The sequence below is a fragment of the Xiphias gladius genome, chromosome 19 (genome assembly GCF_016859285.1).
Source record: "Xiphias gladius isolate SHS-SW01 ecotype Sanya breed wild chromosome 19, ASM1685928v1, whole genome shotgun sequence".
Taxonomy (NCBI): Eukaryota; Metazoa; Chordata; class Actinopteri; order Istiophoriformes; family Xiphiidae; genus Xiphias; species Xiphias gladius.
In genome coordinates, this window is record NC_053418.1 from 17,808,956 (window position 1) to 17,822,487 (window position 13,532).

The 13,532-nt window shown below is 43.0% G+C and overlaps 1 protein-coding gene across 5 annotated transcripts in view; it reads right to left on the minus strand.

Annotated features, from left to right (window-relative positions):
* Positions 1–13,532, minus strand: part of rhobtb4 (Rho related BTB domain containing 4) — a 44,413-nt gene that overhangs the window by 17,853 nt on the left and 13,028 nt on the right. For 3 of the 5 annotated variants that reach the window (XM_040154486.1, XM_040154487.1, XM_040154485.1), the window contains exons 2-3: positions 3,078–3,279; positions 2,640–2,743 (exon numbers count right to left, since the gene is read on the minus strand). In XM_040154486.1, the coding sequence (XP_040010420.1) occupies positions 2,640–2,743; positions 3,078–3,269 (296 nt within the window). In that variant the 5' untranslated portion in view covers positions 3,270–3,279. Of the gene's footprint in view, positions 1–2,639; positions 2,744–3,077; positions 3,280–3,471; positions 3,554–9,913; positions 10,492–13,532 lie in introns of those variants that run through there. The other 2 variants (XM_040154489.1, XM_040154484.1) reach the window with 2 other exon arrangements.

The window sequence follows — 13,532 nt, forward strand, 5'->3', positions numbered from 1 at the left end:
ACCTGAAGGTCAACATGTATGAACTAAATATTATATTCATGTGTTTGTTGTTGTGTTTGCAATAGAATACTGACACAAAGGAAAAGTAATACAAAATGTAGACAATATAGACAATCTAAATAGTAAGGAAAGATGGAGGACAACTGTGAGTTATTAGTGCAGGGTGAGCGATCTGTTGGACCACATGACCATTTCCTTTTGTTTTGGCTTTTCGCTCTTGTTATCCTCTCTACATTAATATACAAGTGACACCATATAGCAGTATTACTCAAAGTAGACTCATTTCTTTCTTAGTCTCAATTCAGTTTTTTTTTTGTTTGCAGGCCAGGATAACCTGTTTGGACTGGCATTGGATGTTTGCAATACTGAAAACATTAAGTGAACTGTTTAACAAATATAGTGAGTAGGAACTGCGCACTAGGCTTCAAGGGTGACCAGATGCTGTTTGTGTGTACGTACATACAATGTACATTTGAATGAGAAAGCACCTGTGAGTCAAATGATAAAACAAGCTTGCTTTGCTATCACAAATAATTTAACGCCAGCACTAATGTGTAATAAACACCTCCACTAGTGACTTGTTATTTCTTGTTTTCTCTGCCCGTGTAAGCGGTGGATCCAAACTACAAAGGTCATCAGTTGCCAGATTATGTAAGAAAAAACACATGTATGCACACAGGCATTCACACACACACACACACACACACACACACACACACACACACACACACACACACACACACACACACACACACACACACACACACAGAAATGGCCCAAATAATCACATTTTCTGTTGTAATAAAGATATATGTCTCATGCAGGAATCATCACACAGCCTGGTACGACACCAGTCTGTCACAACAGTTCTATAAAAGTCAATAATGTGCTACTAAAACTGCTAACAAGAACAATGCTTACAAGTGTGATATGAGATTGTTTTGCATATTTAGTCAAAAAGAAAAATAAGAATTATTTTTTTTTTTATGAATTTCTGCCTACTGTTAAGAAATTAAGTTGAGGTTGGCCCACATTAAATTTGGCTTTTCAAGCTGAGATTGGTTTTCTGACCAGAATGATCCTCTTCTAACAAAGCATGTGACAGTCTGGGTATTGTCTGACAATGTGATGTTTTGAGTTTTGATATCAACAAAAGGCTAGAAAGTGCAGGAAGGTTTGGAAAGGAACAGCAAAGTGTCAAGGGCACAGAGGAGGCCAATGATGGGAGCCAAGTAACCGGGTAATGAGGGAGATGGGGAGAGGGAAGGTGAAGTGAGATAAAGGAGAGGAGCCTTAGGGCAGCTTTGAGGAGAGGGCATGGCTCACATGAACAATTGGATGAACATAGTTGGAAGAGGAGGAGGAGGAGTAGGGGAGGTTGATGCCTGGAGCTGCAGACGCCAGGGAGGCAGGCAGGCAGAAAACAGCTGAGCTGGCACTGTGTCTTTATCAGCTGACTGCAGGCTGACAAAGCATACAGGACATGCAGACAGACACGCGCGCACACACCAAAACACACACAAACAGAACCAGATCGCTGCGCAAATGTACAGACACAGGGAGTGTCACTGAGAGAACACAACAGAGGGGAGAAAATCTGAGCCACAAACAGAACAACATGCAACCAACAAAGGCACAAACGCACAGTCTGACATGCAGATACACTTGCAAAAAGATGACACGGTGACATGTTATTGTGCATCCAAGCACCCTTGAGAAGACTCACAGATTGCAAAGTTTAATATGTACTGTATAGGCGTGTGTGTGTGTGCGTGTGTGTGTGGAAGTTTTTGACGTCTTGGTGTCTAGTTATGGCTTATATGACTGTGTAAAAGACACATTAAACCATGAAAGATATGAATAGAACAGATTAATTGGCAACGTAGATGGATGGAAAGAAACATACAAAAATTACAATTGATTCTAGCCTAATTGTGCAATCTAGATAGATATGTTGATTTATTATTATTTTTTATACAGTACTCATTTAATGATGTATGCAATGTATTTTCATTTTTTTGTGTTACTGTCATGTGGTCAAGGTTGGTGGCTGCATTTGGAATTGGTATTTCCTGATTTTGCTTTGACAGTAAGTACTTTTACATTTCATGCCAATCAATCAGCTTTAATAGAAGAGTAAGGATGAAGAGTAAGAGGATAGAGTGATGATCCAATCATGTCTGCTGGAGGAAGGGTGTAAGAGCCTGAGGGTAGAGTTCAACTAAATAAGCATGGCAGCTGGATTACACAAAAAACAACTTTTGGGTAAATAAATGCTATGTGGGGATGTTTATGTGGGTGTGAAGGATTAGTTATATTCTCATTTTAAATTACATTCTCCTGAACTGGCCAAAGATGACATTGTAACATATTAGCCCAGGGAAATTGTGTCAATGCTTTACAAATTATACGGACTGGACAAAGCAATCCCTTGGCCGCCTGAACTGTGAAAATGTAACATGCTGCAATTTTGTTAACCGTGTGGTCAGCCAGCAACTGTGGCATTAGGTCAGTAACTAGGTTCTGGTTGCCAGAAAGTCTGAAACCGTGTGTGTGTGTGTGTGTGTGTGTGTGTGTGTGTGTGTGTGTGTGTGTGTGTGTGTGTGTGTGTGTTGGTCCCTAAGTATATATCTGCTCACCTGCCATAAGCAAATCGTCTGTCTTTGTGATGATCCCCAAATGTGTCCCATAGCCTCAGGGACACACTGACCTCATCGACTACATCACGAGATCTTTCTAACACCTGCAACACAGACACATATCTCTGTAATCAAGTCAAAAGATCTTAACTTCATTGTGATGTTTTTGTTTTCAGTGGAATTGAAAGATTATGCAATCTCTAAACTAGATTAAAAAAAAAAAAAAAACAATTCACGATATCAAACTGCAAGGTCAACATTTTTTTAAATTAAGTTTTATTTTACAAGCCTGAAAAGAGATGTTTTTACCAATGTTACAAATGCACAATAAACAGAATTAGCCTCAGCACCATATCCAAAAGTGTAATGGAGTTTGTCTATATTTGGCTCTTTCCACACTGTGTTTGCCCGTGTGTACATGTGTATGTGTGTGCCCACCTCCTGGCATACACGGTATTGGTCGATGGCCCAGACGGTTGGCACGTGGGTGGCAAGCAGCTGATACTGTGTGAGGGTGGCATTGCAGGCACGGGCACAGATTAGCCTGGTCTTGCCTACTGCGTTATCCCCTACCACTACACATTTAATGGTTTCCACATTGGGCCGCTCATAGTCTGTGTCTATATCCATGGAGAAGGCCCTGGAGAATAAGAGAGAAGAGGAAGAGAAAGAGGTTTATCCAATATTCATGGAAAATTAAAATCACATTGATAAAGTATCCCAGGAGGAATGACACTGCATTTCGACAATGGGAGCAACTGGCATCAGGCACAGTAGCTCTCGCCCAGTCCAAGCTAGGGAAGCTTTGTTAAGCCTCCATAGCTGTACTGACCAGTGTTCAGGGGCTTCTGCCAAACTCCTCAACAGAACACATGGTTCGCAGGCTGAGGAAGAGAGGGACTGCAGAGCTATTTCTGTAACAGCACACAGGGAGAGAGAGAAAGACAGAGGCAAAAAGAGAGATACTTCCCTTGACTTCGTTGTCCTTTTATTGTCTGTCTTTCCCCTTATCTGTCCCCAATTCAATGCATTTTTAGTATCTTTGCTTCAGAAAAAAACATAAGGCAAAGTAATGACATATCTAGCTTGGCAGCACAAAAGATAAAATAAAATTCCTCATAAACCCATTTGTAATTGACTTTTAAGGTCATTCAGGAGCACAGGGAGCTGTGCATCATCTTTTGGGGTCAAATTTATTTACTATAGGCTTGCACAGAGGGCAAAAAAAAAAGTGGGTGCATGTTTGACCACCTGTCAGTCCCAGACTTAACCTCTACACAAGACGTAGGCAGTTAAGTAGACAGCTCAACTGACTTCCTCTTTTAAAACCCCACATCACCGTAAAAAACTTATCAAAATCTCCTTCCCATAACCTGCTTACAAACATTTCTAACATGTCAATGTTAATACTACTACTGGAAGAATCTGCTCTGTCTCATAACAAGTCCACACACACACACACACACACACACATTTAGACCCTTTAGTCAGTTAATCAGTCCATCCATCCTTAAAACTTGTTCAAAGAACCACCCCAAGGCCCCATAAATAGAGCGCCTGAAACATTCATAAAGGCCTTTGCTTGTTATTCCATTGACATGGATGCCAGTGCCACACTTCAGTCCAGCACTGACAGACACCAGCAGCTAAAAATGGCATCCATTCATCGGACACGTGAGCCAATGCGTGCACCCTGCTATTCAGCCATGACCTGCTCTCCACGTCCTCATTCACCTCCAACCTGTTCATAATTCCATTGCTGCTATACAGAATCCTCCCAAAGAGACTTAAGACATTGATTTTCCTTGTCAGCAACAACAAAAACATCTTAATGTTTCCTGATTTCCTGTCAAAAGAAATTCCATTTACGTCATCCAGGAAGTACAACACAGGGATCCTACCTTTGTCTACTGCATGTGAGCTGAAGAAAAGTGTCTGTCAACGATGCTGTTCTGAATGGTCCATATGGAACAGATAATGCCTGTCAGAGTTACAAATACTCTTTTTTGCCCTTGCCACCTCTCTGGCTGCAACACCTTGAGAGACACGTACTACAGATAGAGGAGGGAGATTGAAGAAGCAATAAAAACGTATCACAACCTTGCACTTATCTAACGGCTATCTGCGTATTGGTTATTGCAGCTGGCAAAGCAGCAGTCCTCTTAGTGCTATTATAAAAGTGGGATGAAGCCTGAAATACTACACAAATACAATACTGTAGGTGGCAAAGGACATGTGAGCAGAAAGAGACAGAAAAATAACATAGACATTGACAGACAGAGAGAGAGAGAGAGGGAGGATGTATAGTATTGTTAATTCCAAGCGTTTCCAATGCAACGATAGATAAGCAAAAGGGATTGCAAGAGAGACAAATCAGGGAGGGGATTATTACAGTCTTAGAGAGAAAGAGAGGGACTGTCAGCCCAGCATTACAATCAGTCATTCATGCCATGGGGATCAAAAGGGCAAGACCAACAACAACCAAGGCTGCTCTGGGGAACAGCTTTTCTTGTTGATGCTTCTCTCGACTGTCAAATGTGTGGTTCTCTAAGGCAGAATGACAGATAGAGAAAAAGACAGAAGAGAGACCTGAGTACAGTCCAAGAAACTCTACTGCTAACCCATGGGAGTCTAGGAGTCAGTACGTGTATGTTCATGTGAGCGTGCATGCATGCATGTGCATGTGGTAATGAGCCTAGGGCCGGTCTGCGAGGCATGGAATGATGCAAGCAGTGACGTAACCAGGAGGCAGCTTTGGTGGTGGTGGTGGTGGTGTGGACAGTTTCTCAGGGGGATGAAGAGTACCCGGCTCCCAGATATCGTCCTCCATCTGTGGCTTCGCGTCGGGCTCCGAGCGGTACTCCGGTCATTCATCAGCCAACACACATAACACAACCATCTACTCACACACCCCTGCACTTGACAGATATGCACCTGCTCTCAGGCTTTTATTTTAACTTCACGCGCTTTCACACACTTCAACAATCATTTTTAATTGCAAACTGAAGGATGAGCAGAAGCCGGAGACCGTGAGAACAGAGCAGTGCAGCTCAGACGAGCAGAAAGAGAGGCTGTAAAGCTCAGGTTTCATTTTTAGCCAACGACCTATAGTGAACTGTACACAGATGTCTAGACTTCACCTACTGGCCAGTGTTATCTTCCCAACAAGGCAGCAAAAGAGGCTGTAAGGACAAAGAAGTGCTGGAATGTACCAATAAAGTGTGTGTGTGTGTGTGTGTGTGTGTGTGTGTGTGTGTGTGTGTGTGTGTGTGTGTGTGTGTGTGTGTGTGTGTGTGTGTGAGAAAGAGAGAAGGAGATTCTGTCCCAGTTTTTGTGCATGTGTGCATGTATTCCCGACTCTTATAGTGACATATTGATGAGTGCCAGCAAGACCACAGAGATAGGAACACTGTCACCGGAACTCAAACGCCTGCGCAACACAAAAACACCGACCTTCTTGTTTACTTTGGATAGTCAGGGTTTGAGTCAGCATTTGTGTGCGTGTGTGTTCGTTGCAGGAGGAGCAGACAGACAAAGAAACTCATGCATAATTTGGACAGTTTCTTGCTCAGTATGACTTTGCTTCAAGGACAGAGGGGGTTTCATAAGAAGATGGCTCACAGCTTTTTCTTCTTACATAGATCCTGGCATCTTTACCTCTTGTTTTTTTATACGTATCCATGGTTTCCTCTCTAAATCCTTTCATTTATCCTTCCGTCTGTCTATGTCTGTCAGGTTTGTTCCCAGCTGTGCTCACTCAACCACACCTTTGGACCCGCTGACAAACTCAACAACAACAACAACAACCTCGCTCTCTTTCTCATTCTCTATTCATTTTTCAAATATAATGCTTCGCACTTCAGGCGTCCCATCCTTTGCTTCATCCATTGTCTTTCAGTAACCTTTTCCCACTACTGCTCTTCTTCGTCTTCTCTTTCGCAATCAAACATCATGCCCCCTCCACGCCTTTTATTAGCGGTTATCTATCTATCTATATCTATGACCTTACACTTTTCTAGATGGCAGACAAAGAGCAGAATTAACCAGACAGCCCTCCCACAACCAGTTTGCTTCCCCCTCTGTCTCCCTATCTCTGTTATGTAACACTTATAGCAATCCACCGGCAGCGACCGCTCATCCCTAAACCCTCCACAGCCCCCATCCGCCTCTTTTTTGTCCTCCTCCTATGGGCTAGAGTTCACCCTAATGTAATGATGAGGCTGCTTTCCTCTCGACTTCCTCCACCCAGCTCTGCGGAAAAACCACCCACTTTCTACATGGGCCAACACTTTGACTACATAGTCAAAGTGTCCATTAGTAATTGTTGGAAGAAACTATGGGGACGTGCAATCATGAACGCAACCCAATTTTTTTTTAATCACAATTTTTTGTTAAAAGTGTGCTTTTGAGACACTGACTGCCACAGGCACAGCTGGCACAGACTGGTTACATAACCTGCTCTGTAGCCTCAGCTTGGCTTACTGGATGGCTGACAGTAGACCTCAGACTCACACACATTAGCACAGACATGCGTACACGCATGCATGCCTGCACATACTTGCCTCACCCACTACAGATGGTACTGGTGTTAATGCAGGGCCTGTGGCAGACGGTGAGGTGAGTGCATCTATCCTAATTAAATGAGAGGGGCTTTGGGAGCAGCATGTCAGCCTGCTTGAGAAAACCTTTTTCTTCTCTTCTCCCTGCTGCAATAATGCTTTGTAAACACAGACAGGCTCGTCTTGATGCCCTCATTTCTTTTATCCTTCCCAATCTTCCTCCTCTGCCTCCCGTGTCCATATTTTCCAACTACTCTTTATATCCATCTCTCTTGCCGTCTTAACTTGTTTCTCTCTCTCTCATTTCTATTTCACGCCCTTATACTTTTCAGTATCCCCTCCAATACAGATTATATATATGTATATATATATATAAATAAAATATCTCCTCTGTCTGTTGTTCACTTTTGCTCTATCACCCATTCTTATTATTTCCCCTTCAGGACTATTCTGATAAAATAAACAGATGAGCTGTCAATTCCTTTGCCATTTGTCATTGACCATTACAGCACTGTGTGACTGACTCTGTTTTGACAGTGCAAGTCTTAACTCAACTACTCTTGCTAAATTGTTACCTTTATATACAAAATGCTGTGTTTACATACAAAGTGCATACGGTTTCATATTAGCACAGGTCCTTTCAAACAGCGCTGCAAACCCTGGCTTGATTTTTAATGTTTGACAGCATCATTTGATACTGATATTTCAATATGCAACAATGATAACATTTTCTAGATATAAAGTATATAATGTTCACATTACCTCCCTTGATAGATGCTTTCATTTTTCCATATGGGAATTTGGAAAATTAGAGGTGTAGTGTTTTGTATTTTTTCTCCGAAATTGAGTCATGGCAGTGGTGAGTCGCTGTGACACTGAAACAGAGGATTCAGTAAGTGACCCAAATATTATTGTAACTTTGTCAATGGGGAGGTGATTTAGGTTTGTCTGGAAGATGATATTCCAGGCCAAATTTAAACTTTGCGAATGTAACAGAGGATTTAAAACTAATGTAACAAATATTAAAAAATAGGCTACAATATAAAACCTTGGTCCTTATAACTCAAAAACAGCCTAGACCCTAATTATCAGACTATTATACACTACGTAGTCTAAAAACATATACACCAGCAGTTAAATATATGAAATATTTTTTCTCACCAAAGCTCTACGGTCCATGTTCTAAGATACTGTATTAACACTGAAAACAAAAAAACACATAAAGCACAAAACATATACATAATTTCAAGCTCTATTAACCCTGTGTACCTCCCACTATAGCCTGATACAGGGATCCGAACATTCAAGCCATCCATCCAATGCTGGCTGACTCTTCCATGTGGGTCTGTCAGTGCTGCACTATGTTATCTCAAAGCTGTTGACACAGTCAAAGTGTTGGGCGTAGTGCCTAACCAGGACAATAAGTAGCTCCGCTCCAGATCCATCCAAAGGTGTACCTAATGACAGCCCCGATCACTGATTCATTAACGGTCGTGGGGGTCTAAAACCACAGCCGAAGTCGTACTGGTCAAAGCACGTTTCTAGCTCAAATATATGCTAAGCAGTGGTTAGGTGATGTCCCGACACTGACAGTCATTTTGATCAGGATGTGGAGAGAGAGTTATGTAGACCAAAGTAAATATAATATAATAACGTTAAAATTAACAATACAATGTAGAACAGTCGGTGTTTCCACAGAAAGATTAGTCACAGGCACAGGGTAGCCATTAATACATAGCTTTTCAGGAGAAAAAATATATTGGCCAAAACACAAAGATTGCACAATATGGAAGGGAAGCCAGAGTGCCACGTTGTTTACACACCGACATCCTGCAGATATGACTAACTGCTGATGACCGGACATGAAATGCGGTCAGCTTAAAAACTCCTCACTTATTTTATCCTGAGAGGCTCCTTCGCCAGCCACGCATCTACCTGCACAACGCAATCCCCCTCATGACGACATACTTTACAGGATCAGCGTTGCACTGCGCGTGTGCGCGTGCGCGTGTGCGCGCGCGTCATCTATTGTCACAGTTCTGACTGCAAGCGGTTCCACTAAATACTATGGTGTAGGATCACTACACTCATCAATGAAAACCTCCTCGTGTGCTCCCTCTCCCCGCAGCCATTCACAACCACCTGGCTCATTCATATTTTTTTTTTTTTTGGAAAAAAAAATTAACAAACCAGTCAACCCACTATATTGTCACCGGTGTCTGGGGGGGTGGGGGGCTGGAAGGCGGGATACACACTGCATTCAGCGCAGGGGCAAGATGTCTTTCACGTATCGATGTTGAGAAATGGCAGGTGGACGTGAGCCCACATCCCAAATGATGCGCTGATAAAAAGTCTTGCGTAAGGTGCCAAGCCCATCCGCTGCACTACCACGCTGAGTCGGACGCTCCGATAGCAACAGCAGCCTGTGCGGCACGTGTGGGATTAAAAAAAAAAAACAGTAAAACGGCAATCTGCCACTGTGACATCTCTTCCTGAAATAGTCATTTAATACACGCGAAGTGTATACGAGAGCCCCCGGAACTATTACTGGGATATAAAAGGAGATTAAAAACCCATTATGTACAATAGGTTGCCACGATATGAGCAGAATACAGCCGGTGAGTAAAGGATATTGCCAACAGAGTGTGGCTTTGTGCACAACAAGAATGGCATTGGGAGCATGTGACCCATTATTCCTGCAGGACCCGCTCCTACCTTCCGACGGTTCCGGAGCTGACCCACATGCCACTCTGCTGGTGGTTCAGCCGGTCGCTCAAACCGGACAAAGACGCGCGGGAGAATGGAGGAGGTGGTCGCGGTGTTCCCGTCGTCGGGGAGCGCAACACAACTGCGGGCGTCGCACAGGACCTCTGCCCTGTCACATCCTCCTCCTCCTCCTCCTCTTGCTCTCTCCCTCGCCGCCCCCCTGGTCTAGCGCCTCAGGACTCAGCAAGCATGGACTCGCCGCCGCAGCCCTGATGTAGTGCCCTTTCGATTTTAAGCGGTCGCCTGTCCCAATCAAGTCTAAGCACAACTGGCCTAAAGACTTCCCCGGTCGGAGCCACCCCCTGCTCTGTTGTTGTTCCCCCAGTTGTTTTCCTGAGAGGCACGCCTCCACGACTGCGCGTCACAACACAAATCGCCCAGCTCCTCTTGTGGTGCATTCAGGTGCCGTGAGAAAAAAAAAAGAATTTAAAGAAGCCTATAGCGGGGCTCTTTGGCTATGCCCGCGGCAGTCAATACCCCCAGCTGCACGGCCGCGACATGTTTGGGAGTAGATTCGACAGCATGGAAGAAATTCTTTATAACTAAAAGTAAAATTATACAGCAACATATGGGTGTGCATTGTTTTACCATGTACATTTCCCCCCTCGCGTTTTCATTCTTTTATTGAATTTTCAGTTGTGCTGTGCCGTGTGCTTTCCACGACTAAGGACAGCCATCAAATGGCAAAAACGGCTTAACACTGCAGACAAGCATTATTTAAGTCTTAAGCTGTCGGATAGTAGACCTGAGGAGGAGCATGTAAGGCCTCATCAGAAATTAGGACACAGGAGCCAATCGAATCCCGCAGAGCCTACAGTATCCCCACCCCGTTATCTGTACTCTGGCCACCCTGTTAACTCAGCACATCCCGCAAAGCGTGCCGTCTTTGCTTGGTGGAGCACTCCCACCCACCACTGTACTGGTTGTAGACTCTCTCATCATCGTATTATTACTGAGAGACAAGGAAGGAATAGGTCACATTAAGAAAAAAATCCCCCCCAAAAAATAAAACCTTAACAAACATTTACCAAAAATGAATAAAAATCTATTGTTAACTGTGCAAAATTCTAATTATCCATCTGATTTTAGCTTAATATCTACTTAAGATCCACATAAATGATGCAATAGTGTGGTTGTTGCTCCTGGACAATGGAGAGAATTTTTCCTCTATGGTTATTCTAGGTGTTCGGGCATAGCAACTAGCTACCACATAGCAACACTCGTGTATTGCTACAAAAGTCGACACAGGAGCCAAGGGAAAAGGCATTTCATGGATTGCTGTGGGAAATATCTAGCCTTTCTCCCTCATATTTTTCCAGGGTTTCAATGTCTGGGAATCCATTTCTGGAATGTTAAGCTGTACCAGAGAAGAAAAATGCTGCCATGTTGCCAAGAGGCAAAAATACCCCAGTATTCTGTCTGCGAAACTATTTTTAATTTGAATTTAAATTGTCAATTTGATGTTAAACTGGAGACTTTGCCCAGACATGTTTTAAGACAGGAACCTTTTTCTGAGCCCATCTGCCTTTCATTATAGCCATGCCTGGAATTGAAGATAAGAGGTGAATGCGGAATTTGAATTAGTTTACATTTTATCTAGCATTTCATTTGGGACATTTTGCAGTGTTAGGTCATGTGGGAACCTGGGAAAGTCTGATCTACCTTTCTTCTAACTTTCTTACATGACTTTGGAAGACTGAAGACAGACATCTACTGGTACAATTTGGAACTGTTCCTTCCGAAACAAAGGAGGTATCAACTCTTCGCTACATTATTTGACCTCACCAAGAGCTTACATCTTTGTGGAAGATCATAGTATGGATCAGCGGTCAGACTATACACCTAGAGTGAAAAGTTAAATCAAGAAGGACCATGCAATAGCAAACCACAAGTCTGTTACTTGATCCTTGTGCTGCTCAGTCCTGCATCCCTGCAGACTCACAAAGATGTGTGTTGTCATGTACATTCTTGCACACAATATCTAAAAGCTCACATGCAGCAAAGCAACACCAACACCACAATTAAGTGAACAGGAGTTCAATGTGCAACTAGTGGTGATGTGTGTTTTATATCTATGTGTCCCGTGTTGTCTTGAAGCCCTGAGAAAACACTGCCCCCCTGACCTGGCTGGCATGGCCAGAATGAAACAGCATGAAAGATGGGCTGGAATGCTGCTGGAGAAAGCAGGGGTTCAACAGCACCGGCACTGAGAGGGCTTAGAAATGTGGAGAGGCGGCCCCTTTGTTGGAGAGGTGTACTTGTGAGAGAACTCTCAAGAAGTACAGGCTGAGGTGATGTCTGGCCTTTTCAGCTACAGTAGTACAAAAAAAGACTGTGTGGCTTTGTTTACGAGCTTCATCGCTCTTTCATTAACTGTGTGGGAAGTCTACTCCCATAGCTTTTACACTTTGGTGAGACTAAAGTTGGGAGAATGAGCTGAGATCATTCTTTGGCATGGGTACTTCGATAAGGAGTCTCCTGCTGGTTGGACAAATACTCAGTTTAGTCTGCCGTATATTCAGTGCCTTCCAATGTTCATTTCCAATGATTAACATTTTGTTCAAGTTCTGTAAATCACAGTTTCTATCCAATATGACAAGAGGATTTTTTTTTTCTTCATCTCATTTTTCATCACACCTTCAGTACAGGCTTCATCTTGCAATCAACAATCTGTTTTGTAAATGTGACACGTGTTCTTACAAAATAATTGCTGGTGTTAAAGGCAAATTTCTCTACCTGTTTACAAAATGATGCAAGTGTCTGGCTCAGATGGCTTGATTTCAGATGACATCATGAGTTTATATAATATTAAGCAATGGATATCAAGTATCATTTTTATGACCATGGAGCATTTTGGAATGAAACTCTTCACCTCATCTCACTCCCTCTTGTCCGCTCCTGCACTGACCCTATTCTCACCCCTACAGCTCACCCGAATATCCAACAGGCCCTCACACCCCCTGCCCCAACACTGTACTGGAACTGTTCTAAAGCTGTCAAAACACCCAGCTTCTCACACTCCCCATGTCCACAGAGTTCACCTCGAACACACGAACAAACGTACTAACAAACACACACGCACATGCAACAGACACTCAATGAAAAAGAGTCTACATACAGCCTCGTACACTGACACAAGTAGGTCAGAGCTGCAGTGGGTCTTCAAAACAGTCCTCTAGCACCATGGAACTGATAGCAGTATGAGAGATTAAATTCTACCTTCAGCCCTGACACACACACACATGAACAAACATTACATACCACATCTACTGTATGTATGTAGATCTACAACATGACATCATTATGTTTTTTGGTCTAGCAGAATGGTTTTTGGCAGACATTCTTGTTTTGCAGGAGTGCAAGACAAAAAAAAATGCAACAACACAGGAATTCAAATTTGTTCCCTTGGGAAGAAAATTCAGAGGTCAAAGGTCAAGAATGAGAATGGAATGAATAGAGGCTAAAGGGAATTGTGCTGGTTGGAAACTGGCATTCCTAAATGAAAAAAAAAGCAGTGAAAAACAAGCAAATGCAAAGAAATACACATCTATGTCTGTCTCTTACTCTG